We start from the raw sequence: 27573 nt of genomic DNA on the forward strand, positions 1-27573 counted from the left end.
CCACCTTCACATCAGGGTGAACTTCCCCTTTAATGGAAAACTTTTTACCGAGACTGGTATAGGGCTATGCTGGATGCCATTCACCCGTTATTACCATAAACAGACTGTGAATATATCTGTCATATATCATGCAGATTCAAGTTATGGGCAATTCACAAAATGCATATGAAAATCCAATTATTCTCAACCGAGAACCAATAAAAACATGAAAAAAAGACTTCCTTTGAATGAGTGAACAGATACTAAGTATTAGAGGTTTAACCTGCTACTACTCTCATTACAATGTCCATTAGAAACCAGGGAGGAGGAGGGGTATGCAGAATTGCAACTTTCTGAATAACATGTAGGGATTGAACCTCATACCAACATACGTTTATTCCACTTAATTTGTCTTACCTATTTTTTTTTTTTAAATATGTTGGCAATTCACCATGCCCTGTGATTATCTGACAATAGATGCCGATATAGATCAAACTCACAAATGACATGCCACAATTCTGGTATTTGTGCTCAAGACAGACTGGTTTTATTTTATAAACAAAAGTTCTACACAAAATATCTCCCACAAAATACAAACATTTTCCACCATTTTTTCGTTAGCCCTTTCTGTATCTATGATTGCAGGAATAAAGCAACACTTTCATTGTGAAATATTTCAGTAAGCATATATTTGTACATTCAATGGGTGAAGAAGGACTATGTCCCTTGTTATGATCCTCTTTAAAAGATTGATGTGACATGAAAATGGAGATACAAAATTAATTTTTGATACAAATATGGCTGACAGAAAGGGAGCTTTGCTGAACAAGACTTCTTGTAAATTTGAACTTATTTTTAATTGTAAGCTACATCCATTTTATGAAAAATATTACAATCAAAACCAGTTTCCCCAAAAAACTGACCAAAAGAAATAGTATCAAACTGATGCTAATAAGGAATGCATATGAAGAGTTTAGATTAGAGTCTGTTCTAGCTTAATATGCCTAGACGTCAGAAATACAATAGTTCATATAACATTTCAGATTCCAGGTGTATTGAAAATTCTTCACTTATTCAGCCTCGTCTCGATTGTGGTTTCAAAATAATACAAAACCAGAAGCTTTTTTACTGGTATATTTGCATAATTTCAGAATATTCTTTCTACATAAGTATTACAATAAGAATTTATGACCAGACCAATTAAACAGGCCACTCAGTATACCATCCTGCCCATCCAGACATAAAGCACACATATAAAGCATAATAAAGAGAATACTACCAAACAGTTGCTAAGTAGTCTAAATGTTATCTGCAAAGTGGAAAATTTGTGAAAAAAATATGCCAGAATTAATTGAATCCATTCAGAAAGCTTTTAATAGTAAAGTATATTAGATTAGATACATTCAATACACATTATTATTCAATTGTATTCTTGTACTGTGTTTAAAGGACTTAAAAAATCCTTTATAGTTTGAAATTACATATGAGAGAATACCGAGTGGGTAAATGATTACATATAGATTTCCATAGGCTCTTTTTTGTGGACTAGAATGTAAGCTGGAGATGAATTATATTCCTAAGATATGCGTAAATAAACTTACCTCAAACCACAATGCTGTTTATGCCATAACGTATTTAAAATAATTGTTCTTCTAAAGAAAATTCATGAATTACAGTAAAATTCAATCAACAGGATTTTTTCATCATCACTTATGTTGAACAAAAGAAAAACTAGCATCTTAGAAATATAAGAAGATCAATGTATAGCATTTATCAAAGTACGAGGTTTAAATAATAAATCAGAAATAATGCAAAACTTGATTGCAAAGATGATGAGATTATAAATCTCTGTGGCAGTTGAATTGGTTGAAGATATATCCACAAATTGATCCTATTTTAGGACATAAACAATGAAATGATTGTGCATTAAACAAAATATGGAGAGTGCATTAAAAAAAGAAAAAAGCCTTCTGGCTTTTAAAGACAATTATAACAAAGAAGAGATTTGATAATCAATCACATGGATGAATATGAATGGGTAAGCACCCTGTGCAAAGAGAGTTCTGTAGTACTTATCATTATCAACTCTTGGAAAGCTGCAATGTGCAATGAAAATAAAAATTTTTACTTATTACTTGATTTTAAGAGAAAATAGTACTTCATATGAAACAAACAAAATGGCAACATTTCTATGCAAGAGAATCTTGGAGTTTCTTGTCTGATTCCTTAAGTCCGATCCACGTATTAAGTTGACGAGCACGGATACGTCCCCAAACGACATGATTGGTCATACCCAGGATTTGAGCAGCCTGCCAAGCTGCACCCTCTGGTGACAGAGTGGTAGTACAACCAAGTCCTGGATAGGAGAATAGATAGGAGAGAATGGTTGTGTGGTATACATGTATACAAGATAAGGAAAGCTAAACATTATTATTCTAAAGTTCTTGATTGGGAAGAGAGGGGGAGGAACAGGAAGGGGAGCAAGAGGACCAGGAGAAGACAGAATGAAGGTACAGGAGGAAATGGAACGGGAAAGAGGAGGAAGATGAATTAGGGAAGAGGAACGGGAAGAGAGAGATAGGAGAATGAGAAAAGGAAGAGAGTAGTGAGGATGACAGAAGGGACAGGATTAGGAGGAAGAAAACACACAATATAGGGGTAGGTGGAAGAGTAAAAAGGAGGGAGGGGCAGCAGGACATAATAAGGGGTAGGAGGCAGGGGAGGGGAATTACAGAATAGGAGAGGCTGGAGTGGAAAGGAGTTTGTAAAATGAGGAATTAGAAGAGGTTAAGAGGAAGAGGACAACAGAAAATGATGAGGTGAAAGAGGACTTCAAACAGGATTAGGAGGAAGAAACAGAAGGCAACTAGCCAATAAGGGAATATGAGAGAATGGGAGGAGTGAGGAGATGGTGGAATGCATTGTGATTAAAATGATGGACAGTGCACAGTGAGTACATTCTTTAAAAATAGAGTCTCTTCAAATTACAGAACAAAAATTTCTTCACAATTGGTCCAACAGCACAGAGTCTAATTTAGAACAGAATTTTCTTCAAACTATTGATTAATTCTTATTACCACAATCATTTAACATTACACTGAATGGATTATTTCTAACCATCTATAAACAAAACTAGACACAAGATTTGTGTCTAAAATAGACATATATATTTTTGGAAAAAAGTGCAGAATTGAAATATATGCCCCTATCCACAAAAACCAAAAGGAAAGACAAGTGGAATGCCTCTGGTGGTCTCACCTGCATCACGCGATTTAATATAGCAGCAGTGCTGATTTTGAAAACCACTATAACTTGTACAAGATGTTCAGTGATACTTGGTTACTCTTATTTCCACGTTTTATGAACTAGACCAATACACTTTACAGAGATATGATGGTAATTCAACAAATACCCCCAATGTGGCCAAAGATCATTGACCTTACATGACCTTTGACGTTGATCATGTGACCTGAAACTCGCACAGGATGTTCAGTCATACGTGATTACTCTTATGTCCAAGTTTCACGAGTCAGATCGATAAACTTACAAAGTTATGATGGCAATTCAACAGATACCCCCATTATGGCCAAAGTTCATTGACCTTTGACCTTGGTCATGTGACCTAAAATGCGCACAGGATGTTCAGTGATACCTGATTACTCTTATGTCCAAGTTTTATGACCCAGACCAACACATTTTCAAAGTTATGATGGTAATTCAACAAATACAACCGATTCGGCCAAAGTTCATTGACCCTAAATGACCTTTGACCTTGATCATGTGACCTGAAACTTGCACAGGATGCTCAGTAATACTTGATTACTATTATGTCCAAGTTTCATGAATCAGATCCATAAACTTTCAAAGTTATGATGGTAATTCAACAGATACCCCCAATTCGGCCAAAGTTCATTGACCCTAAATGACCTTTGACCTTAGTCATGTGACATGAAACTCATGCAGGATGTTCAGTGATACTTGATTAACCTTATGTATAAGTTTCATGAACTAGGTCCATACATTTACTAAGTTATGATGAAATTTCAAAAACTTAACCTTAGGTTAAGATTTTTATGTTGATTCCCCCAACATGGTCTAAGTTCATTGACCCTAAATGACCTTTGACCTTGGTCATGTGACATGAAACTCAGGCAGGATGTTTAGTAATACTTGATTAATCTTATGGCCAAGTTTCATGAACTAGGTCCATATACTTTCTAAGTTATGCTGTCATTTCAAAAACTTAACCTCAGGTTAAGATTTGGTGTTGACGCCGCCGCCGCCGTCGGAAAAGCGGCGCCTACAGTCTCACTCTGCTATGCAGGTGAGACAAAAATCATAATTTCTGCCAAAGGGAGGAGAATGATTTTGCTCCACCCAGTCAGATAGTGTTCTTACACCAATCTACATTCAAAATATAGTGTTCTTTACTGTTCTTGAAAAGAACACCCTTACCTGATGGCAAACGAAGAGATGACCAGATGTCCTGTGCCCCCCAGTCAGCCTTCACAGGTGGACAGTTGATGACAGGGAAGGTGGCATTCCCTGATAGAACAGGTCCCAAGCCGTTACTCCTTCCAGCCACAGCGATGAATACAGCAGGGATACCAAGGGATTCGTAGTACTTCAGAATGTTGAGGGTCTCCTCTGTGCCCTTGTGTGCTGAGGTCACACGGATGTCACAATGAATGCCAAAGGAAGTGCACTCATTCTTGATTTTCTCTCCATGAGGTAGGTCACTGGCTGATCCCATCAAGACCACAACCTGGGCCTTAGGATTAGGGATGAAGTCCTGACAGATGAAAACAAGAGATGGTTTGAGTCTTACAAAATCAAATCCATATTCATGTCATTCATTACATGCAATTATTAAGAAAAATATTTAAAATCAAGGATAACTGATATATCGTCATAGTATTTCTGGCATAGATAAGGAAAGTCAAGAATTTATAAAAAAATAAAAAGTGAAACACCTCTAGAAGTCTCGCCTGCATTACGCAATGAAATATAGCAGCAGTGCTACCTTTGAAAACAACTAAGTTGAATAATCATTCACACACACAAAAAACATTCATATGACAATAAAATACTAAGTTGAAGACAAATTGCCTGTTTAGCTTAGCTTTGTGATTGATCATGGGCCCAGACTTTCTACGATAAAATATTGATTACATTGAATGATCAATCATGAAAATCAACATTCTGACCAATCAAAAACACTTTATGCTAAGTTATGGGCCCTATGATGAATACTTACATTGAGTTTCTTTGCAACCCATTCAAAGTTCCTCTTGACCTGCTGGAGTGCGTCGTCGGTGACCTCTTTCAGATCACGGTAAACCTGTTTGTCCACCATAAGTCGTTTATCTCCAGCCGGCCATAGACGCCATGAGTCACTGTCGATGATGTCAGCAAGTAAGATCTCACCTGGATGGAAAAAAAAATCTGAAAATTATTAACTATTTGCCAATATCATATTTTTTCTGTTGAAATTATTTCATTGCAACATCAACTTCTTCTCACATTAGGCAAGATGAGAAGACTTTGAGGTGATCACAGTTTCATTTTCCAATATGTGTCATACTTCTCTGTTAATTTTTTTCCACAGATGTTAAGTGTAAACTAAAATGTCTATCATTAAAATAGTAACCATGACATCAAAAATACATGGAATGCTCTGTTAATATCTTTTTAAACATTTTTCATGTTTATGAATCCTTCATGAAACTGATTTATCAAAGCCCATAACATACACACTGTGACTAACCGGACATTTATAACAATGCTGCTGGGCTTGTGGACAGATATTGTAACATATGTTCATACAATAGGCATCTTCACTGGTAATTATCATAACACAGAATAAATTTCAAAGATTTGTTTTCAAATGGGATAAGAGCTTTATGATATAATAAATAATAATAATAATGAGACTTGTAAAGTGCCAAATCCACTCTGTAGAGTGCTCAAGGCACATAAAATCTAAGAGATAAATAGCAAAGTTTTTAGAAGATTTTTGAAAGTTTCGACAGAGGTACATTTTTTATGTCTTCAGGAAGGCTATTCCACAAAGTGGGGCATGCAAAAGCAAATGATCTTATAAATTATAAATATAAATTAAATTTGATTAATAGAATTAAGCAAGTTCAGTAAGGTTTGTATGAAACCAGGACTCGTAATCAACCACCCACAGCATCGAACTAGAAATCAGAGTTCCAAACTTTAAAGTACCCTTTAAATAACACATGTATTTTCACATAGAGTACATTGTACTTGCCTGTCTCTGCATCAACGCCAAACTCTATTTTCATATCGATAAGAGTACAGTCCAGTGCTGCCCAGGCCTTCTCTAAGACTTCAAAGATTGCGACTGTCATACGACCCATGATATCAACCTCATGAGCTCCAATAAGACGACCACCATGGGTCATCTTAGCTTCAATCAGCTGTGCATATGACCACTCTGGATCACCAGCAGCATCATCCTATATGAGAAAACATGCAAGAGTAATATTTATTTTTTCCCCAGTACTCTGTGTTTTTGCCTGTTTGAGGACACAAAAATTTCTGCAATAAAATGCCAACCAACACAGATGAGCTTTTATGATAATAGCATGCCAGCAATATATGAAGAGTCACCTCCACACTTATATTTCACTGAACAGTTGTTGAAAATATAGAAAATATACAGAAATCACCATTTCAAATGTTATCTATTATTCATAGTTTATCTATCAAATTTCATGAAATACAATTCTTGTGAAATAAAACCGACATTCTCTTTTGGGTGATGTTTCTTTATGAACAAACAATAGGAGGGATCCAATACTGTATAATTGGCTGGGATACATGATCCTGATTGCACAAAAAGCTTCAAGGGAATATTACTGGCTTCCCGCAAGAAGGGACTTTAAGGGTAATGTTTATGAATATTTTTTTCAAATTTCATATATAAAGAGAAAAATCAGAAGTTATCCAATGATGCAAAGCTATTCAAGTACAACTCAAAATATCAGCGAATTAAAAAGGCATACCAGTAGAAAAAAATTATCTCAAAAATTTCCTCAATGTCCTTCCTTGTGGGAAGCCATTAATATGTCTAGAAAAAATTGGTGCCAATTGGCAATGTTTCCAAAGCATTTCCACAATCTCTTCCTTCAAGCACCAATCAAAGATTAAGTGATCAACCTACCTTATAAAAATACTCTAGCTTAGGGGGTGCAAAACGGTACCCCTCATTAACCCCTGGGTTGCGTTTGAGGAATGAACCAGTAGCCACACGCCTTGTAACCCATTCAATTGGAATCATTTCACATCGACGACCTACAAATGCTGTCTCAGACTCCTGCCTCACGAAGTGGGTCTTGATACCTGAGGAATAATAGTGCAACTATGTTTAAAAGCTTTTTAAATGATTTGTCAAATCCTTTTGGCTTTCTTAGAAGTTATTTGTAACTTAAAGGAATTTTCAAATCTTTCCCAATGTATTAATGACTATAATGCCTACTCGTAATCTGAACATAAACTACCAATTTCCCTAGAGATATCATAATGTAATAAAAGAATTCATCAATCTATATAACATCTTAATTTAAGAAAATTATGTTTATTGTCTTTAAACTTCTTTTTTTAGATATCAGTTTTAAATATAATGAAGGCAGCATATTAGTTTATCAGCTTTGTTGAGGAAACTATTTCTTTGCTCCTTATGATCTAAATATCCAAATTTGGAAAATCTGGGAAAACTGTTTATCTCCATTCCCTTTTTGTTTTCATTTACAAGGAAATCTGTAATTCAACTTTTGGTACAAAGTACCAGGGTGCTCCGAACGGTTGCTGATAGCATTAAGACAATATGAACATGGAGTTAGATAACATGAACCAAATTTTTCTTAATGTCACCTTTACAAATACACACACATGCAAGATTGTTTTTCCATTTCAAGTATTAAAAAAAATCTACATTGTACAAAAATATGTATTAATACTAAATTTCTAAAAATCTAGCCACTTGACTATTAGCTAGAAAAACCTGCAACAAATCTCAAAATATGAAACAGACCTTGACCTTGCCAGATCAAGTAATATACCACATACACTGTACTATAAAACTCACCAATCAAGTTGAGGAATTCAAACACTTTTGCAGCAGTGGCATTTGAGATTGCGGCCTTTCCCGCCAGTTCATTAACACGCTGTGCATTGTGGGCAGAAATCCTGTCTTTAGATTGAAGAAGAACTTCATAGTTTGGCAGCTCATAGATGATCTTTGTCTTGCCTTCATTCAGCTGCTTTCCTGGTGTGGCTGTTAAGTGAAATAAGAAACAAAGAGAAATAATAATGCATTATGTTGAAGCTAGATCTGTAATGCAACCGTCTATTCAAGTTAAAGTTGGTGCCTGTCTTTACGGAGACTAAGTACTATCGGAGAAACTGAAATAGTAAAATAACTACTTAGGTTCATGCAGATGATCGGTTAGAACACGGGGAGGATTAAGACTGTAGAATACTGAACATCAGAGTGTAATGAAATGATGGGTGATTCATGCATAGTCTTAAAAAAATAATTCAGTCTCATTCCTTGTGATGGACAGAGAACATGTAAAATATATTGGAATACACACAAACAGCTAGATATGATCAATTTGATCAGGTGAAAATACACAGTTTTCCTTGAAAATACCAGAAGTACATGCAAAGAGAATTTTGCTTAGCCTATGTACAAGCCAGATCCCAAGAAATAAATCAGTCATTTATATAGAGGTGTATACAAAATGCAAAGTTTGGCTCCCTGTATATTCAGACCATGTGAAAGTAACTATCCTGTTGTTAAGCCACAATATGTTGTAGACTCATTGACATTGAAACAACTATCATGCTCAGTTTAATGCTGATGAAATGATAAATAAGAGTTTATTCTGTCTAGGAGTTATTTTACCTTCTTTCATTCAAATTACAGAGAACACTTTCACAACTTTTTTTTTAGGAGCATTGATACCCAAATCAGTTTTTCCAGTGCTGTGTCATATGTACAGTGTCAGAGATACTTGGATACTCGATACTTGGATTTTTAAATCTGAAATTTGAGGAAAGTGCTGTGAATCCATGCAAATGTCGACTCTTCTTCTGGGACGATTCACAGCCTTATTACAAGTTTGGTGATAATCCTATTCCTACATACAAAACATTTTGCAGCATGCTATTAATATCAGAAAACTAATGTTACAAGAGAATAAATGAGTCTAGAGAGAAGTAGAGACACTGAAAATTTCACATCGTGATGCACCACTGCAAGAACTGATCAAAATATCAACAAATGTGCTGCTACCTCAATTTTTTTTGCAGTGATTAACGATTACGTTATTTTGTTATCAAGTGATCAGCTATATGGTAAAGCAATATACCACCATCTCTTTTTAGTTCACTAACGAATGACATGCAGAAATGAGACTTTGAATATCTCTTTTTAATTGCTTAATACCCCCGTCACACTTATTGGGAATCAGCAGGAATCAAGCAGAACCAGCCGGAATGAAGAACTTTAAAAATTTGTGCCACATTCGGGAGGGAATTTGAAATTTTCGCTACTTTTGCAAAAATGTCTTCCTTTTTTGCGACATGACCGGGTGACTTCTACTGCCAAATGACGTTACATCAACAGCTGGCCGCGTTTTATGCGATTCGGTTTTCTCTAGAATGTGATCAGAACCGGATCAGAATGCCTCGAATGTCATAAGAATATTTAGAGTGCAGTCAGAGAGCAGTCAGAATGCACTTCGAAAGTTTTGAACATGAGCAAAACATTCGGGCCGGTCACAACAATGGACTCGAATATCTGGAATGCACTCAGAATGCAGTCAGAATTTTTAGAATGCGCTTCGAATATCCAGGAATGTACCAAGAATTTTCATTCCGACGGCATTCAACTCATTCCGCCTCTAGTGTGACGGGGGTTTAATGTAGCTCAGCTGAATGATAGAAAATATTGAATACTCACTTCAAAATCTTTTTAACATAATCAAGGTTTATAACTAGCTGTTGGATTCACTTAGTATTACAGACAAATTGTATTTTTTCTTTGTTAAGTAGGTATGCCTATTTGCCTAAATTGGTCAAACATGTTTTTATTTCTAATCTGCTAGGAGTGTTTGAAAGCCACTGCATGGTTTTATTTTATACTGCTTAAGTGCGGGGTTTTTGTTTTTGCACCTAATCATGTTAGCTTTACTAATCTACAGTATGTGCATGTGTGTGAGGGGGGGCAAACAGCAATCTCAAGGGTTATATTAAAGAACATACATAAGTTGCGTGGGGGGAGAGTTAAAAAGAATATAATTAAAAATTATTCAATCTACACGTACAAGCACTCATAGTGAAGATGGGAGACAAGAAAAAACAACACTTCATTATGGGACGGGAAGAAGCCAGGTGTCCGTGCATTATCAACTTCTGAAAGCTTGTTTACTCTTTGTTAGTAGCCCCCACCCCAACCCTTGGTAGGCTAGGCATCAGCAAATTGAAAGCATTATCCCAGATTGCACATCAAGCAAAAAAAAAGTCCATGCTAATACCACATGCCTACCTTTCATTCTCTTTGATGGAGGTTGTTCTGAAAGAACACATGCAAAATAAAATACAAAATAAATGATCTGATGATTAGTAATTGAAAGGATGATCATCTACTTTCCATTTGGTCTCGTCCCGTATGGTCTTATCCTACTTTGAGTTTGGCATTTGAGAATTGATTGCTCAAAGTGGGTATTAAACAAGAGTAATATGACCAGTAAGCAACCTGAGTACTGAACCAAACTGATGGTAGACCACATACCGGTGTGGTATTAAACTAGAAATTGAGAACTCGTAACTCCGGTCTCTTGCCTGCAACCTGAATTAGAAAGCTGGACATTGACTCACATTAAATTGTACAAGAATATCATGTGCCAGGAATCATTTTAAAGGCGCATGGCCAATATGGGAGACTCCCTATGGAGAGATTATATACAAATAGCGAATAGGCATGAGTGCAATGGTGTAAGATTTCGCATGAGGTGAAAGAAAGATGCTCTATTCAACTCGGCTAACACCTCGTTGAATAGAGCATCTCTTTCTTTCACCGAATGCAAAATCTTGCACCATTGCACAAATAAGAATATTCGCTATTTGTGTTGTAGAACGCCTCGGAATTTAAAAAAAAATAAAATAAAAAGGGAGCAAAAAATTGAAAGCGAAAAGCAAAATCCCACAAGCGCACAAGACCTTGGGCAGCATTGTGCATTTAGCCAGTAGGCTTATACGCGTATTGCACCTTCATTCTACTGAGCGCAATTAATTAAATTGTATTGTGACGTCACCTCCTAAAGCCGTGCAACGATACGTTTGGATGGTACCTCTTGTGCCCAACGGTACAAATGTTTGACGTTCAGCCTCTCATTTGCTCGCATACAACAAGCTAAGTAGGCATTTTACAATCTCCAATATCAGAGACTTTTGTAAAGAATTTGGGTATCCAATTTCAGAGACAGTCTCCAGTTTGGGAGACCAATTTCCTTTGTTTACATTTGCTTCAAATGGATTATCTTGGCAGCAAATGAAAATGTGATGAGCAGATTCCTCATGAAAAATTACCCTTTTTCACCATCTACTTTAACAATTCACCGTCTACTTTTGTTTTCATGAGGATTTTTGCTGTCATCCACACACAAAACAAATGAGCTTCTGACCTCAGTGAGACAAAATTTTGGGTGGAAAAAATGTTTTTGTTAGTGTTTTCTTTTGTTCTTTTGCAAAGCAAGCCCGGGGGGGGGGCACTCAATCAAAAATGTGGTAGGGGTGTGCCGCGAGACAAAAAACAAGGGCCTTGGAGCGGGCTTATTGTAAAAAGGAGGGTCCTGGGAACGGGCTTCGGAACTAAATGTTTGTGAAAACGGGGGTCCTTGGAACGGATCGCCAGCGTGTCAGTACGTGCGTATGCATCTCTAAGGAACGGGCATGCGAGCATGATGCAGCTAGCGCGGCTTCCGCCGGGTGCGCTCGTGCAGAGGCGATGGTCGGACAGCGCCCTGCGGCCACTCATTGTAGCAGATCAATGCGACCGGGATGGCGCAATGAAAAATATGCGAAGCTTTGGAGCGAATTTCTTTCTCCTTTTTTTCTCGATAAGAAAATGCTATGCCTTGGAGCGGCTTTCTTTGTTCTTTTTCTTCATAAGATAAAAATGCTATGCCTTGGAAAGGAAATTTAAGTGTAAAAATGGAGGTCCCCTCCGCGGCACATACCCACTACACATTATATACTGAGTGCCCCCCCCCCCCGGAAAGCAAGTCTCTTATAGAGAGATTATCTCCCATATTGAAGAGAGTCTACACATTTTGGCCGTGTGCCTCTACTGGACATCAAGGCACAAACTGAACCCTCAAAGAAAGGAAAAGTTAGACCTTCATGTCACGTTCGTTCTCGATCAAACATTTTGTTTTCAATTTTGAAAGAACGAATGAACGAGACAGAAATTTTCCTTTTTTGAAGGTCCAGTTTGTGCCTCGAAGACAGGATTCTGTGTTGTGTGATACACCTTTATCCATAATCGAGGTTAAGTGCATAATGGCGGTCAAGTCTCCATGTAATCACAGCGATTGGACGAAATTCACCCTCTACAAAACAGTTAGCGGTATCAGAAAGTCTTAGGGCACTATGCACGTTACTCATTTTGATTCGTCTATTCACAATCATATTAGCAATTTTTTAATTTTACACATTAAAAGTTAGACCAAAAGCTGCTTCTGTCTCCGTTATGTTGGCAGTTCAGCTGAACTCCTTTGGCTTCACTCACCAAATACAGAGACCGAAGTTCTAGCGCAATCTGTACAGGGGACTCAATCATGGCCATATGTTTACGTATTAAGATCGGATAAAACGGGGAAGTGAATTTGCGCGACAGCCGAGGTAAGTTACTGTTTTTGTTCCTTTCAATTTGATTTTTCCCCATTTTTTGGCAATTAATGCCAAGAGGCAATATCAATTTGCATTTTGATCGCATTAATTTTCAAAATTTTCATTCATTAAAGACAAAAATTGAAGAGCCCCAACGGAGGGATTTTGCATTGCAAGTAAGCCTGAGTCGAATCGATTTTAAAATCGGTGTTCGATCGATGTCATCGAACACCGGTGCAGATTTTGCAAAATCGGTGCATCGAAAAAAAAAAAATATGTCGGCCGGCCGATTCGTTTGGATCACACAGTCAATCATCAAAATATCAGTAATGTCCAACTTGACTACTACTTACTTGATTTCTATTGCCCCCCAAATGAAACCGATTGTGTAATTATGATGCCTATTCACCATTAATTTGAAGTTTATTTCGATCATACTTCGAGTCTTACTCGTCTGCTCGTGCTGAGATAATTTATGCACGATGAATTCATGAATGGAAGTCATGGCCATCGATCGTGCATGCGCAGTACTGTTCTTTAATCAAACCAGAAAATGGCCGGAGATTGACGCGATCAACGTAAAATAAATCTTGCTTTCATGAACAATATTAATATCATGACCACAGAACATTATTTAATCGTAATATTTAACAATAATTTGCATATGATAATCATTAATATGAATTTAGAGCTTGATGTGAAACGTTTGTATTTCGTTTCAATTTTCAATGGCGGACATCTCATGACGATCGACTTGAGTCGAGAGAGTGCACTTGTCTAAAAAAAAATAATTATCACATCAGGATTGATTCTCGAACATTGCCTACATTCAAAAACTCTTTTCAAGATCGTAATATAACCATATAATAACATTTTACATGACAAAACAGAGAAAATTGCGTTTGATATTTTTTTCCCATCAATTTGAAGCTAGTTTGTGCCCAACTTTGGGCTCTGATTTCATGAATGGAAAATATGTCATACGTCATCGAACACGCATGCGCATTGTGCTTCTTTTCTCGGAGCTCGGAGAAGACGTCCAGAGATGGAATAACAAAAGAAATAATGCCAGTATTAATTCTTCCATATGAACATAACATACTTTGCTGACATCGTCAATATTCTTAGTATGACCATAAAATCTTGTTAAATCGTAATAATTTATATGAATTTAGGGCTCGATTCGAAACATTCGTATTTATTTCGATCGCATGCTCAATATTATTGTGTCAACAAAAAAAAAAGGATTGTCATCATCAGGATTAATTCTCGAACATCGTCATAACTCATATTCCACAATCTTTCCTCACAATCGTTATATCAGCATTGAATAGCAATTCAAATGACCATCCAGAGAAAATTACGTATTTATTCGCATAAATTTATTTGGAACTCATTTTGGAGCCAACTACACAATCTCAGGCAAGTTACAGCGCTCTCCGTTGGTTGCACTTGTTTGCTGGCGCTGACAAGCACGCCCGTCGTTTCGGGAGTGAGTGTACGGGGCTGGTGAATGCGAGTCTGGACTGCGAATGCTAGTTGACCGAAAATCATTCGGATCGACTCTGCGTGATTCATGTCTTTATTATTGTTTCACTTTAAGCTTATATGTTGTCATCTGCAAATATCATTGTTGAAGATATTTTGGGAAGAATTCTGCATTGGTCCCCGGCCTTTTTTTTGTGTGTTTTGTGGTCATGGAAAATACAAACGAACTTTGCTCTGTCATCTGCTTGTGCAACGCTCACCCGGCTACGCCGCCAGCGCATACCGTCAGTGCGTAGTGCATGCATAGCGCATCGACGCGATGGCCGGAGCAAATTTTTTCCCGCCTTCAATATTCGATGCATCGATGTTCGATCGAATTAAAGCTGTCGAACACCGGTTTTCAAAATAATCGATATGACTCAGGCTTAATTGCAAGTACTCTAATGGTGGCTGCACGATAGCGAGCCGTCTGTGTATGAGAAATTTAAAAAACAAAAATGTTAACAAAACTCCTCGAAACAGACGGCTGCCAGCTGTCTAATTAAAAGTAACAGCATTATCGTGATATTGAACACCACCATTCACTTATCATGTCATACATTACAGCAGCGCTTATTCAGTCACACGCACAGTTCCCTATTTCCACATCCATTCACTTTGTACACAAGTGTGCGTACACAAATCTACGACTACGAGTGGTTCCCAAAACCACGATTCGGCCAAAGTAACCTCTCACTCTTCTTCAGTCTCAATTTCTCATAGACCAAAAGCTTCAGTCTGTGTTTTATATTGGTTGTTCTGCTGAACTCTGTTGGCTCCACTCTCTCGAGGAGAAAAAACTGAAAAATGTTTGGCCAAATCGTGGTTTTGGGAACCACTCGTAGATTTGTGTACGCGCACTTGTGTACAAAGTGAATGGAGGTGGAAATAGGGAACCGTGCATGTGACTGAATAAAGCGCTACTGTATGAAGTGAACGGTGGTTCCCTATATCACGATAATGCCAAATGTTTATATTAAAAAAAAAAAAACTGACGGCTACCAGTCACCACTTGTCTTTGTACCAGCTGCCTAAATTTCTCAGAGTCATTGTAATGTTCAACTGTAGCTGATAATTACCTGCCATAATCAAAGATATTCTTGCTAACAAGTCTGTCAGGATTTCGTTGAATCAAGTAATTCTAGGCCGAGTGTGATGATTCCACTCAATGCAGCTGTGTCGTCGATATATATACTCAGTATGTAGGCCTAGACGGTATCTACAAAAGTGCACTCGCTCTGTACATAACAAGCCTTGGCTTCAGCTAGCTCGATTCAAATTGCACGTGTACGTAACATGAGCACGTGCATATTGCGCGCGCCACGAAGTGTCAGGTGATCAAGAAAGAACCGTAGTCTAAAACCCAGGCTTTGTCGTTTGGGACACCAATAGTTATTGTGTGTGACATGAATTTTTTTGCCTGTTTTTTGCATAACATGGAAGACTGCAAAAGCGATATATGATACATATCCCCTTATCCTTGTCACTGCCTCAGATTATGTTAAAATTAATTCCTTCTAGAGAAACAACTTATAAGTTGAGTTCTATAGGCATATCCCCATCAAGCCCTAGCTTTTATACGCCTTCTTCTTTAAAGGACAAGTCTACCCCAACAAAAACTTGATTTGAATAAAAAGACAAAAATTCAACAAGCATAACACTGAAAATTTCATCAAAATCGGATGTAAAATAAGAAAGTTATGACATTTTTAAGTTTCGGCTCATTTCACAAAACAGTTATAGGCACATCTCTGTCGGTATGAGGGAACTGATGACATCACTCACTCACTATTTCTTTTGTATTTTATTATAAGAAAAAAGAAATAATTTGATTTTCTCGTCATAGTCAATGAAATGAAGTTTCATTCCTCCCTAAACACGTCGAATTCGATTATTTTAACATTCTGTGCTTCAAGGAGCACCGGGGTCCTATATCGTCAAATAGAGCAGTTCGTAGTATACTTCATGGGCAATTTTGGTCAAATGACCTTTCATTTCTTCCATCATGAAAGGCAGATTTCAAAGCAAGATATTACGTTAGCTTACCTTACATAGCAGGATGAAGAAACTGAATAGATCGGGTGACTAGAATAGCACACCAATGAACACTTAATGAAGGTATTTGTTGCATATGCATATCTTAGCATGTTGCACAATGTACTTGACAAACTGTGAAAATACAGTCGTTCGTGGAAGCATTGTTGTTTTTTGTGGATGTAAATGAAAACGACAATTCAAAAGAATATATGAATAATCAAGACATCAAAGTTGGTGCTTATCTCATTAGATTTTAAAGCACCATGTCACTTTAGTACAAATGACCTTCTTCTGATCATGCGTAGAATCTTTTGATCATGCGCAGAAAGGAACTACGAATTGTATAATTAAAAAAAAAAAGAAAAAAGAAATAGTGAGTGAGTGACATCATCGACTCTCTCATTTGAATGTAACTGGCTCGTTCATATTACTATTTTGTACAAATAAGCGGAACTTTGAAATGTCATAACTTTCTTATTTTACATCCGATTTTGATGAAATTTTCAGCATTATGCTTGTCTAATTTTTCTCTATTGATTCAAATCAAGATTATTCTGAGGTGGACTTGACCTTTAAAGGACAAGTCCTCCCCAACAAAAAGTTGATTTGAATAAAGAAACGAAAATTCAACAAACAATAAACACTGAAAGTTTCATCAAAATCGGATGCAAAATTTCACAAAGCACATTGTCAATATGCAAATGAGGAGACTGATGACGGCATCCACTCACTTTTCCTTTAGTACTGAAATATGAAATATTCTGATTTAATCGTCATTGTCAAATGAAACAACGATCCCTCGCTGAACATGTGGAATAATTTGAGTTGTTTACTCAGTCAAGTTGATCCTTATTGTCAAATCTGTATATAAAAAAAAGAAATATTGCTCATTTGCATGTCACGGACTTATGCATATAATAATAATAATAATAACCAGGGTAGCCACTTCAGTTGCCAAATTTGTTCTCCCAGCGGGCCCTGCTATTATTACCCCGGCTGCAGCTGGGCTGCCTATAGGCGCTCAAGCATTCAATGAATTAATCCTGCCGGTATATGATGATTAATTTACCCACCTGGGTCGAGTACAGCAAATGGTGGATACAAGTTCTTGCAAAGAAAACACGACATGGCTAGGATTCGAATCCATGACCCCTCTGTTTGAAAGGCAAGAGTCAAAACCACTATACGACGCGCCCACGATGTGCCCATATCACTGTCTTAATTGTGAATAATGAAGCGAAACTTTAAAATGCCATAAGTTCCTTATTTTACATCCGATTTTAATGAAATTTTCAACGTAACGCTAGTTTGATTTTTCTCTATTCATGGGTTGACTTGACCTTTAAACCTAACATGTACATATTTTTGTTTTCTTCATAACAAACTGATTTTTGTATGAATTTATTACAAAAAATGTGGAAATTTGTTAAATGGAAGAAACTAAGTGTTTTGAATTGAATTGAATTACAAACCTGCGGACCACCGCTGATCCTCGAATATCGGGGGAAGTGGGCAATATGAGATGAGATGGGGGCACTAGCGTACCTATGGGGGGGCAGACTGCCCCCCTGACGAGTCACAACGGCATGCAAGGGACGTATCCATGCCCTCCCCCCCTGACGAGCCACGAGTGGCCCCCTCCTTTAAAGTTGAAGACCTTTTTTTTTGCTTGTCAATATTTTGGGCGGCCGATTCCCCCCCCCCCCCCTGTGAGTATAGGGTCTACTGTTTGTTATTTTATTTTTAAATCATTTTCAATTCTCAATTTAATTAATGTGCCAGTACATATTAAGTGTAACCATAGAGGTAGCCGTAATTTTATGCACTTTGTTATAATTATTTAGACCTGAAAGATGGACATTGATTTCTAACCACCTTCAGTATAGATGAACGGCATGGTTTTATGACAAAATAATCGTAAATCAAATCTTTTTATTTCTTTATTTTCCGAGATGAAAACTGGAAATTTTTAACACATTTTTGATAAAGAACAAGAATAAAGATGTATAGGCCTATCACAATAAATAATAAGGCAGATCGCGAGCAGATTTTTTTTAGATTAAGACCTTAACGCCCGAGTAAGTTTTTTTTTGTGTTTAACATGAAAATTATCCTCAATAGACTGATGCAAGCGTGAGCTGATTTTTTAAAACATTTTTTTAAAGAATAATTTGAGTCAGCATTAAACAATAACAGTGAGCACGACTGAAGCGCGAGCTGAGATAAATTATATTTAAAATGTCTGCATCATTCATTATTCTGTTATCTATATTAACCTTGCCTTTTTTCACTTCTGCCATGCATAAGCTAACATTTTAAAGCTTTCTACAGTAATTGCTGATCGACCATTCTTCCATTTATTCTTACGATAATTCTGTTTCTGTTCATGGGTAACTCCCGTTGGAACTCGGCAGGACAGCGTTCTGCTGGAAAGCTGGTATAGGCCAAAACATTTTGGCCATGGGTGTCGATCACGGGGGGATGGGGGGATATATCCCCCCCAATATTTCAAGTGGGGGGATGGTCTGTATTATCACACCCCCCCCCCCCAATTATTTAGGGTAGAAAAAATACAATAATGATGATGAAAAAATGAAAAGTTTGATCATGATGATTATACATGTAGTATGCCATCGATCAGTTTGTTTCCCTCGCAATTTGTGTATACTGTTATTAAATAAAAACATTCTTTTTCAGGACTGAAACAGATGGGTGGAGGGTCAAGATGAAAAAGAATGAAATGTTTATATATTTTAAAAACATGGCATAAAAGGACCCCAATGAAAAACAACTTTTGTTGATAGGGTGTTCCATCCCACCGGTGGTGAGTAAATTAATTTTAATAAATCAATTAATTCAAAATTAGGGTGGAAAATTAAACGGGAGTAAAATGGTGGCAAGATAAATCGTCTAAGGAATGACGGTTAGCCCGATGGTGCACGAGAAGCCACACAGTTTGTAATTTGTGCTAGTCGGGTTGTATACACTGAGGCGTCGATCCTCAATAATTCCGCATGTGCAACTAAAATATAAGATTGTAATGTTACACTGAAATCAGCAAGCGATATTGAGATACCAACTCGATTTTGATTTAAAATCGTGCTCAAAATGTCTGCTTTTCAGATTGGAATATAAAACTTTTCAGTTCGCGCTTGGCGCTCGCATCATTTCTGTACCAAAAACCCATACTTTTCATGATTAAATAGATGAATAGAATGTCCCATTTTCAGTTCTAAACCTCGAAAAAACTCCCCCTTCGATTTGCAATAATCTTTTGTTGGATATATATCTTGTTCTTTATTAAAAGCGTCCAATAATCTATCTGTTTTTCCCCAGATCGAAATATTTCAGCTCGCGCTTTGCGCTCGCATCTATTGTTCTTCTAGATAACCATCTCAATCATTGGTACCAAAAATGCTTAGAATATCAAGCTTTCAGGTCAAAATATAAAGAAATTTCAGATCGTTCTCTAGTAAGATACATGTATCTATCCTCCTCATGAGTTACTACAAACAAACCTAAACAGGTACATTTTTCCTGTTTTCATGTCATACTAAAAAATTTCAGCTCGCGCTTCGCGCTCGCATTGTTGGTGAGGGTGAGATATGTGTCTCTTTCTCATGAGTCATATATATACATATATATATAGGCCTATGTGTGTGTGTGTTCGTTTTGTGTGATAGAGCGCCTTTGGAACGTTGATTCATGATTTTGCCCCCCCCCCCCATCTGAAAAATGGATCGACGCCCCTGTGTATACATCATGCTCAATAAACAGATCACTATGTACATGGTCCAGACAATTTTTGTCATTTTTTTTCTTTCGCATGAGTTTAGAATAGGCCTACTTGTAACACAAATTGAATTTTCAAAAAAAAATTATATAAGTAAAGTACACTACAACAATGAAGGAATTTCCAAGAACACCGTGCATATCAACCACTCCCAAATGTCCTTATTTGTGATTTTAGTGGCGGTAATGTTGAAAGATCCCCATCCACAAGAAAATTTGTGTCAGTCATCCCCCCAACCAAGAATACCGATCGACACCCATGATTTTGGCTGACCTTATATAGACGACAGATATTAACGGCCTATAGTGGAGGCAATGCAGGATTCGAACTCGCAAAGTTGCGATTATGAGTCCAATGCTCTAAGCACTGGACCACACGACCCATGATTTATAATTTATACATGTATAATGATTTATCATATTTTGATGTAATAGGCCCTATACCTGAACCATTTTTGTCTCACCTCATAGCAGAGTGAGACTAAATAGGCGCCGCTTTTTCGACGGCGGCGGCGTCAACATCAAATCTTAACCGAAGGTTAAGTTTTTTAAATGACGGCATATTAAGGACCAAACTTGGACATATAGGCCCGTATTCTGAAGTCGGGTTTAACTTAAACTCAATAACCAATATCACTATAACAGTAGATATTATCTAGTTTTGGGATGGAATAACCAAAATATTCAGCTGGCGCTACGCGCTCACGTAAAATATTTTTTTCAGATACCCTTCCTGTTCACGATTACCAAAAGGGCCTAGAACGATCAAATTTTAGGTCATCATTTTTTTTCAGCTCGCGCTTCGCGCTTGCATCTATTTTTTTTTAAAGATAGATGTCCATTCTGTTCATGGTCACCAAAATCTCAAATTTTGGGTTGGAATATCTAAAACTCTCAGCTCATGCTTTGAGCTCGCATTAATGTTAGTTAGATTCCTTTCCTGTTCATGATTAAAAGTGCTGCAGAATCCCAAGTTTTCAGTCAGAATATCAAAAGTTTTCAGCTCGTGCTTCGCGCTCGAATTTATTTTTCGGATAGAAATCGATTCTGTTCATGGTCACAAAAAGGGTTTGGAACCTCAAGTTTTTAGTTTAAATATCAAACATTTTCAGCCCGCGTTTCCATTAAATGTAAGTTAGATACCCTTCCTGCTCATGATTACCAATTACTTATAGTGTACAAGTTCTAAGGCATATTACAAATTTTCAGCTAGCGCATCGCGCTCTCATTAAATATTTATTTAGCTACCCATCCTGTTCATGGGGGGCATCATTTTTCGAAAAGGACACAGGGGCACCGATATCAGGTCGGGCCCGTGGGGTGCAAAATCCTGGGTACGCGCCTGCCTTATTAGATATTTTATGTTGTTTGTAAGAAAAAAATAGAAGTACTTTAAAATTTTGACTTTACTGGGGACTACCCCTAAAAAAAAGCTTTTAACGGCTGACTGGGAAAAATGTTGGAGAAAATATTTTTCCGTCCTCCCCCTAAATTTTCATGCTTCCGCCGGCAACGAGTACCTATCATGTATACAGGTAAGTGACAATGCATAATAGTGGACGATGCGGGAGCGGACTTCAGCACCCCGGTTTAGCACACACAAGTCCACTCCCCTATTTTATTTTATTTATTTATTTGGTAATATTTCAGTGATTGTTTTACTTAATTGAATTAAGTTGTATAATTTACTTGAGTAAAATGCAGTATAAATGTCAATGGGATCCAGAGTAAATTAGAAGCATGAGTCATTGATTTGATGTTGAGAGACTATTCAGTGATTTGTCTCCTTGAAACTAAGACTGATAGGCCTGATTTCTCTCACTCTTACTTTGACAATTATCAAAGCTATATTTTAGAGAAGACTGGTGTGGGTAGACATGGTGGTATTCATGGCATTTGTATTCTCATTCAAAAACCTATTTCATCTCATACATCCCGAATATTGGGTACTACCTCGGAATCTGTTATGTGGATTCATTTCGATAAATTGTGTTTAGGGTTTGAGTTTATATTAGGAGCTGTTTATTTGCCATGTGAAGGTTCAGTTTTTCATAGTAATGATGTTTTTGACCACCTTTATCAGGACCTATTATATTTAAAAGGCCTCTATAATGTGCCATTCTGCCTAGTAGGAGATTTTAATTCGAGGACTGGGTCACTTGATGACTTTATGGTAATTGACGATGTAGTTTCTGAATTATCGGGTTATTGTTCTTCAAATGATAATATTGATTTTAAGAGTTCACTTACAGATGATGGATATGATACTAGGAGGCATAATATGGATTCTTCTATAAATAATAATGGTAGACAGCTTATTGGCATTTGTCAGAGTTTTGACTTGAAGATAGTGAATGGGAGATTTGGTAGTGATAAGGGTGTTGGTAGCTTTACATGTTACAATAAGAATGGCGGGAAAAGTGTGGTTGATTATGTCATTGCATCTTTTGGCTTGTTTCAATTTATTACTCATTTTGAGGTTGACATTTTTGATAAGTGTGTTTCAGATGTACACTGTCCGTTAAATCTGGTGATTTCAAATAAAGTGATACCTACAAATGAAGGTGTTGAATTGAATAAAATTGAAAATAGGGTTGATCCTTCCAAAAAAGTAAAATACACTTCATTTAAGTGTTCTAAAGAGAAGGCATCTCAATTTAAGTTGAATCTTGATCAGAGTACTCCAGTATTGATGAATGCATTGGAATTGGTTGAGAAGTCGACAACACAAGGTAATATAGATAATTTTAGTAAAACATTAGCAAACTCTTTTTTGAATGCGGCAAAGGAAGTTGGTATATGTGAGGATAAATTTTGTAGGAAAGTTCATTCAAGAACACCCTTTGTGGAGAAGAAACCATGGTTTGATACAGAGTGCCAGCATGCTAGATCAAGTTACTTTAATTTAAAGAATATAATTAGACGAAAGTGCAAAGGTCTAGCTTTGGGTGACAAAGAACAAAAGATGGCTGAAATTAACGCTGTTGCAAAAAACTATAAGAAATTGCTGCGTAGAAAGGAAAGGGCATATAGTAGGCTTTTACATGACAATCTTCATACACTTAAGAAGGTTAGTCCACAAGAATATTGGAAAATTTCGGATGGCTTTAAGCGTAGATCCTGTGCAGCCAAGGTCTCTTTTAGGTGACTTTGTCATTTTAGCAGTTTGAATGATGCCCTATGTGAGGCACCTGTAACAGGTGTGGCATTTGCCCAGTCCATGGGCAATGATGAGCTGAATGCCCCTATCTCTGTTGATGAAGTTATAAAGAATATCAAGAGACTAAAGAATAATAAGGCGTGTGGTGTATAGATTTGGTTAGAAACGAGTTTTTGAAAAAACACATGTACAGCAGCTTTCATAGGTTGTATTACTGCTTATTATTCAATGTAATACTGGAGAGTGGTCTAGTACCAAAAGACTGGTGTCTAGGTAGTATAGTTCCTATTTTCAAAAATAGAGGTGATGATACAGATCCAGATAATTATCGTGGGATAACACTTTTAAGTTGTTTGGGAAAATTATTCACTTCTATCTTGAATTATAGAATAACAAATTATTTCGACAGTGAATGTAAGCTGGGAGAAGAACAGGCTGGCTTTCGTGCTGGCTATTCTACAACAGACCACATTTTTGTTTTGAAATCCTTGCTTGATATTTACTTGTCTAAGCGGAGGAGGATTTACTGTGCTTTCATAGATTATAGAAAAGCTTTTGATATGGTCGATAGGGTTTCACTTTGGCACAAATTATTGAAGTCAGGGGTGGATGGTAAGGTGTTTACAGTTATTAAGAATATATATTCTCAAGCAAAATCATGTGTGATAGTAGATGGTCAAATGTCTGAGACTTTTAAATGTGATGTTGGTGTTAGGCAGGGTGAAAACTTATCGCCGCTACTCTTTGCTATATATCTTAATGATTTCGAGGATTTTCTCAGTAATCATTTTAAAGGTCTCAAGTTTTTGGTTGAAAATGTATGTGCAGACATCTTAGATAAAGAAGTAAATAGTGATCTTTTTGTACAATTATACACATTGTTGTATGCAGACGATACCCTAATATTGGCTGACTCAGCAGAGGAATTGCAGGTGGCACTGAATGCATTGTCTCAATATTGTAAAATTTGGAAATTAAGTGTGAATGCTATGAAAACTAAAGTACTGATATTTTCTAGAGGTGAAGTGCGTAAATTCCATGTTTTCAGATTTGGGGCAGATGAAATCGATGTTGTAGATGATTTTGTATATCTTGGGATTCGGTTTAATTATAATGGAAGTTTTAAAAAGGCTATTTCAAAGCAGGTATCACAGGCCAGGAAAGCTCTTTTCTCTATGTCTTTAAAGGTTCAAAGACTGAAACTGCCATTGGATATTCAATATGAATTGTTTGACCAACTTGTATTACCAATACTCATTTATGGATGCGAAGTGTGGGGATATGAAGATTTGAGCCAAACTGAAATATTTCATAGAAAATTTCTCAGGTCAGCATTATGCGTGAATAAATTTACGCCAGACTGTATGGTATATGGTGAAACTGGAAGGGTATGGTTAGCTAACAGTATTAAATATAGAATGATTAGCTTCTGGTTAAGAATAGTAAAAGGTTCTCCCTCTAAATACTCTGTCAAATTTTATTTATTGCAAAGGTTAATTAGTCAAAATGCAGAAAGGTCTACATTCAAGTGGTTATCATGTATTGAAGAGATATTGAATAATGCTGGTCTTGGGATTGTTTGGCTGAAGCAAGGGGAAGGATATAGTAACAGTTGGATACTGAGCACTCTGAAGTTGAGATTAAACGATATTTCAAAACAGGATGTAATGGCAAAAATATGGTCAAACAGTGTATGCCTGAATTATAGGATCTTTAAAAAGGATTGTCTGTTTGAAAGGTATTTAGTTTTGCTGAGTAAAAAAGATAGAATAACACTGAGTCGTTTTAGAAGTAGGTCACATCGTTTACCAATTAATAATAACAGATTCACGGAAGCCCTTAATGAAACCAGTATTATCTGTCCATGCTGTGATATGCAGGAGTCTGGTGATGAATTTCATTATGTTTTTGTATGTCCCTTTTTCAGAAAGGGTGAGAGCTGTATTTAGGTAATAAAGCAAGAGTTAAACGACCTTGCTCATTACACATGTTGAATTTATTCTTATATTCTAGCTTAGGTCAGCTGAAGAAATTAGTACTCTTTTTAAGGAAAATAATGTCATATTTTGCTGGCCTATATAAATGTAAATCTGAACAATCCAATCAACATGATCAAATGACGCTCATAAACAGGAATGTTACAACCCGAAGTGGTAGGTCAGTTAAGCAACCGAGAATCCTTGATTTGTAGTACAGTCTTGCTGTATGTTAAGCATTTCATATATGACAGTTGAGTGACATCACACTTTGTTAGTCTGCATGAATTTTAACAAGCCAAATTACATTTCTCTTATGTAAATGTACAAAATAGAAGTTATGACCTGTTAGATAGTTAGGCTATTTAGTTTTTGTAAGTATTTATAATCTTTCATGTGGTTTTCACCACTTTTGAAGCATGCTTGCCACACTGTATGATACTGTAAATTCATGTTTAGCATAGCCTAGGTTTAGAACATTTTCATACTGTTATTTTAGTGTTGTTGTTGCTGTTTTTTTTTCTTTTTTTGTACACTGTATTCAGTATTTTTCTTCTGTATTATTATCATATGTTTGTATACATTATTTTATTTTGTATCATTATCATGTCATGTAAATGTGCTGTACTCTCATACCCCAGAAGGGGGTCGTAAGAGTCAATAAATTCTATTCTATTCTATGAAAAAAAGTAATCTTTTACTTAAAACTGCCAAACTTATAAATTTCTTGCCTCAATTTTTAGTTTAGTTCACTCCAACAATGTTGCAGGACTAAGCCTTTTCATCGATCAAGTAGAATGTATGTTGCTGCTCTCCTTCAGACAAAATTAGATGCGCTAAAGTTGGCAGGGGTATCGTAGCCAGTAAAATAATTCATAAAAACACACGAGTAATTTCAAATACCGGTAATATTTTTACAGTGTATCACAACTTCAACGTCGAAAATGTTCAAGCCCGGCCCAGAAGCCCTCCCCCCAAAAAAAAACGAAAAAAAAGAAGAACTGCGCATGATAGAGGTATATTGACAGAAGCGGATCTAGGGGGAGGGGGGGTTGGGGGGGTTGCAACCCCCCCCAAAAAAAAAAAAATCTGGGGACCATTTTTTTAAATCTCATCTTTTTTTAAACTTGTAATTTTATTTTATTCTATTTCTATGTATTCATTTCATTTATTATTATTATTATCATTACCTCTTTACCAAAAATAGTGGTGTTTTAGATGCAAGAAAACGCCATTTTCACACACAGATTTTCAAAAATTTTCCCTACTGTGGGAGGGGCACACCCCCTACCACCCCCCCTCGCTCGCTCCGCTCCCTCGCATACCACCCCAACCCCCCCCCCCTTTATAAAAAGCTGGATCCGCCCCTGATTGATTTCCATTCACGTCCCCCGGCACTGCCTCCTCGAAGTACCAACTTGACGGATCGGTGATCTCGATCGCCCGTCTACGATCTCGGATCTCATCGATCACGTTTTATTTTGATTGCATAAACACGAATCTATCGGGCCGACTTGTCTAGGCCTACACGAAATTGGAAACTTGGCAAAGCAAAACCAAAGAATTTTGCAAAAATGTTATCACCTTTAAAGCATCCCGGAAGGCTATGGACTTGTTTATAGGCCATATCGTGAATACTGACTCTGGAGCCATAAAGTATACAGTACCTGAATTTCACTAAGCACGACTACGCCTCGTTGACTTTCAATAGATTTATTTCGTTCAATGCAAGCTCACTCGGCTCGCTCTCCGCGGACAAGACTCTCGCACGTGGGACAATTTCTCCGTTGACACGACATTGCATGATAACTCTCGCATCATCACACCCCCAAATCATAATGGATCATCCCAGATGATATGATATCATACACAGTCACACACAATAATTTTCAGCGTACTATTACTTTATCTTCCTTTTTGACTCCAGCGCGTGTTATTGTGTTGCCAAAACCCATTGACGGAGCCAAAAAGGAGGATAAAACCTAGAATCTTAGTTTTATCGTTCTTTTTGGCTCCGTCTATGGGTTTTGGCCACGCGATAACACGCGCTGGAGTCAAAAAGGAAGATAAATAATAAGCTTGTTGAAATTGTAGTGAATGGATAGCCAACTGTCTAAAAGTGGCAGAGTGGTTTTGAAGAGAAGGGAAAAGAGGGGTTGATGGAATATATACAGG

At 37.0% G+C, this 27573-nt stretch overlaps 1 protein-coding gene across 2 annotated transcripts; it reads right to left on the reverse strand.

The window, feature by feature from the left end:
* Positions 1–503: 503 nt before the first annotated feature.
* LOC121411141 (multifunctional protein ADE2-like) lies at positions 504–15711 on the reverse strand. Of its 2 annotated transcripts, XM_041603677.1 has the most exons (8): positions 15513–15705; positions 10562–10588; positions 8096–8284; positions 7172–7350; positions 6257–6464; positions 5237–5406; positions 4435–4771; positions 504–2335 (listed from the first exon to the last, which is right to left on the reverse strand). In XM_041603677.1, the coding sequence occupies exons 1-8, from the start codon at positions 15517–15519 to the stop codon at positions 2169–2171; spliced, it is 1284 nt and encodes a 427-aa protein (XP_041459611.1). In that variant the 5' UTR covers positions 15520–15705; the 3' UTR covers positions 504–2168. The 2 variants fall into 2 exon arrangements, with proteins under 2 accessions (XP_041459611.1, XP_041459618.1); XM_041603684.1 differs by lacking the exon at positions 10562–10588 and having other exon boundaries at positions 15513–15711.
* Positions 15712–27573: the final 11862 nt, after the last annotated feature.

The sequence above is a fragment of the Lytechinus variegatus genome, chromosome 1 (assembly GCF_018143015.1).
Source record: "Lytechinus variegatus isolate NC3 chromosome 1, Lvar_3.0, whole genome shotgun sequence".
NCBI lineage: Eukaryota > Metazoa > Echinodermata > Echinoidea > Temnopleuroida > Toxopneustidae > Lytechinus > Lytechinus variegatus.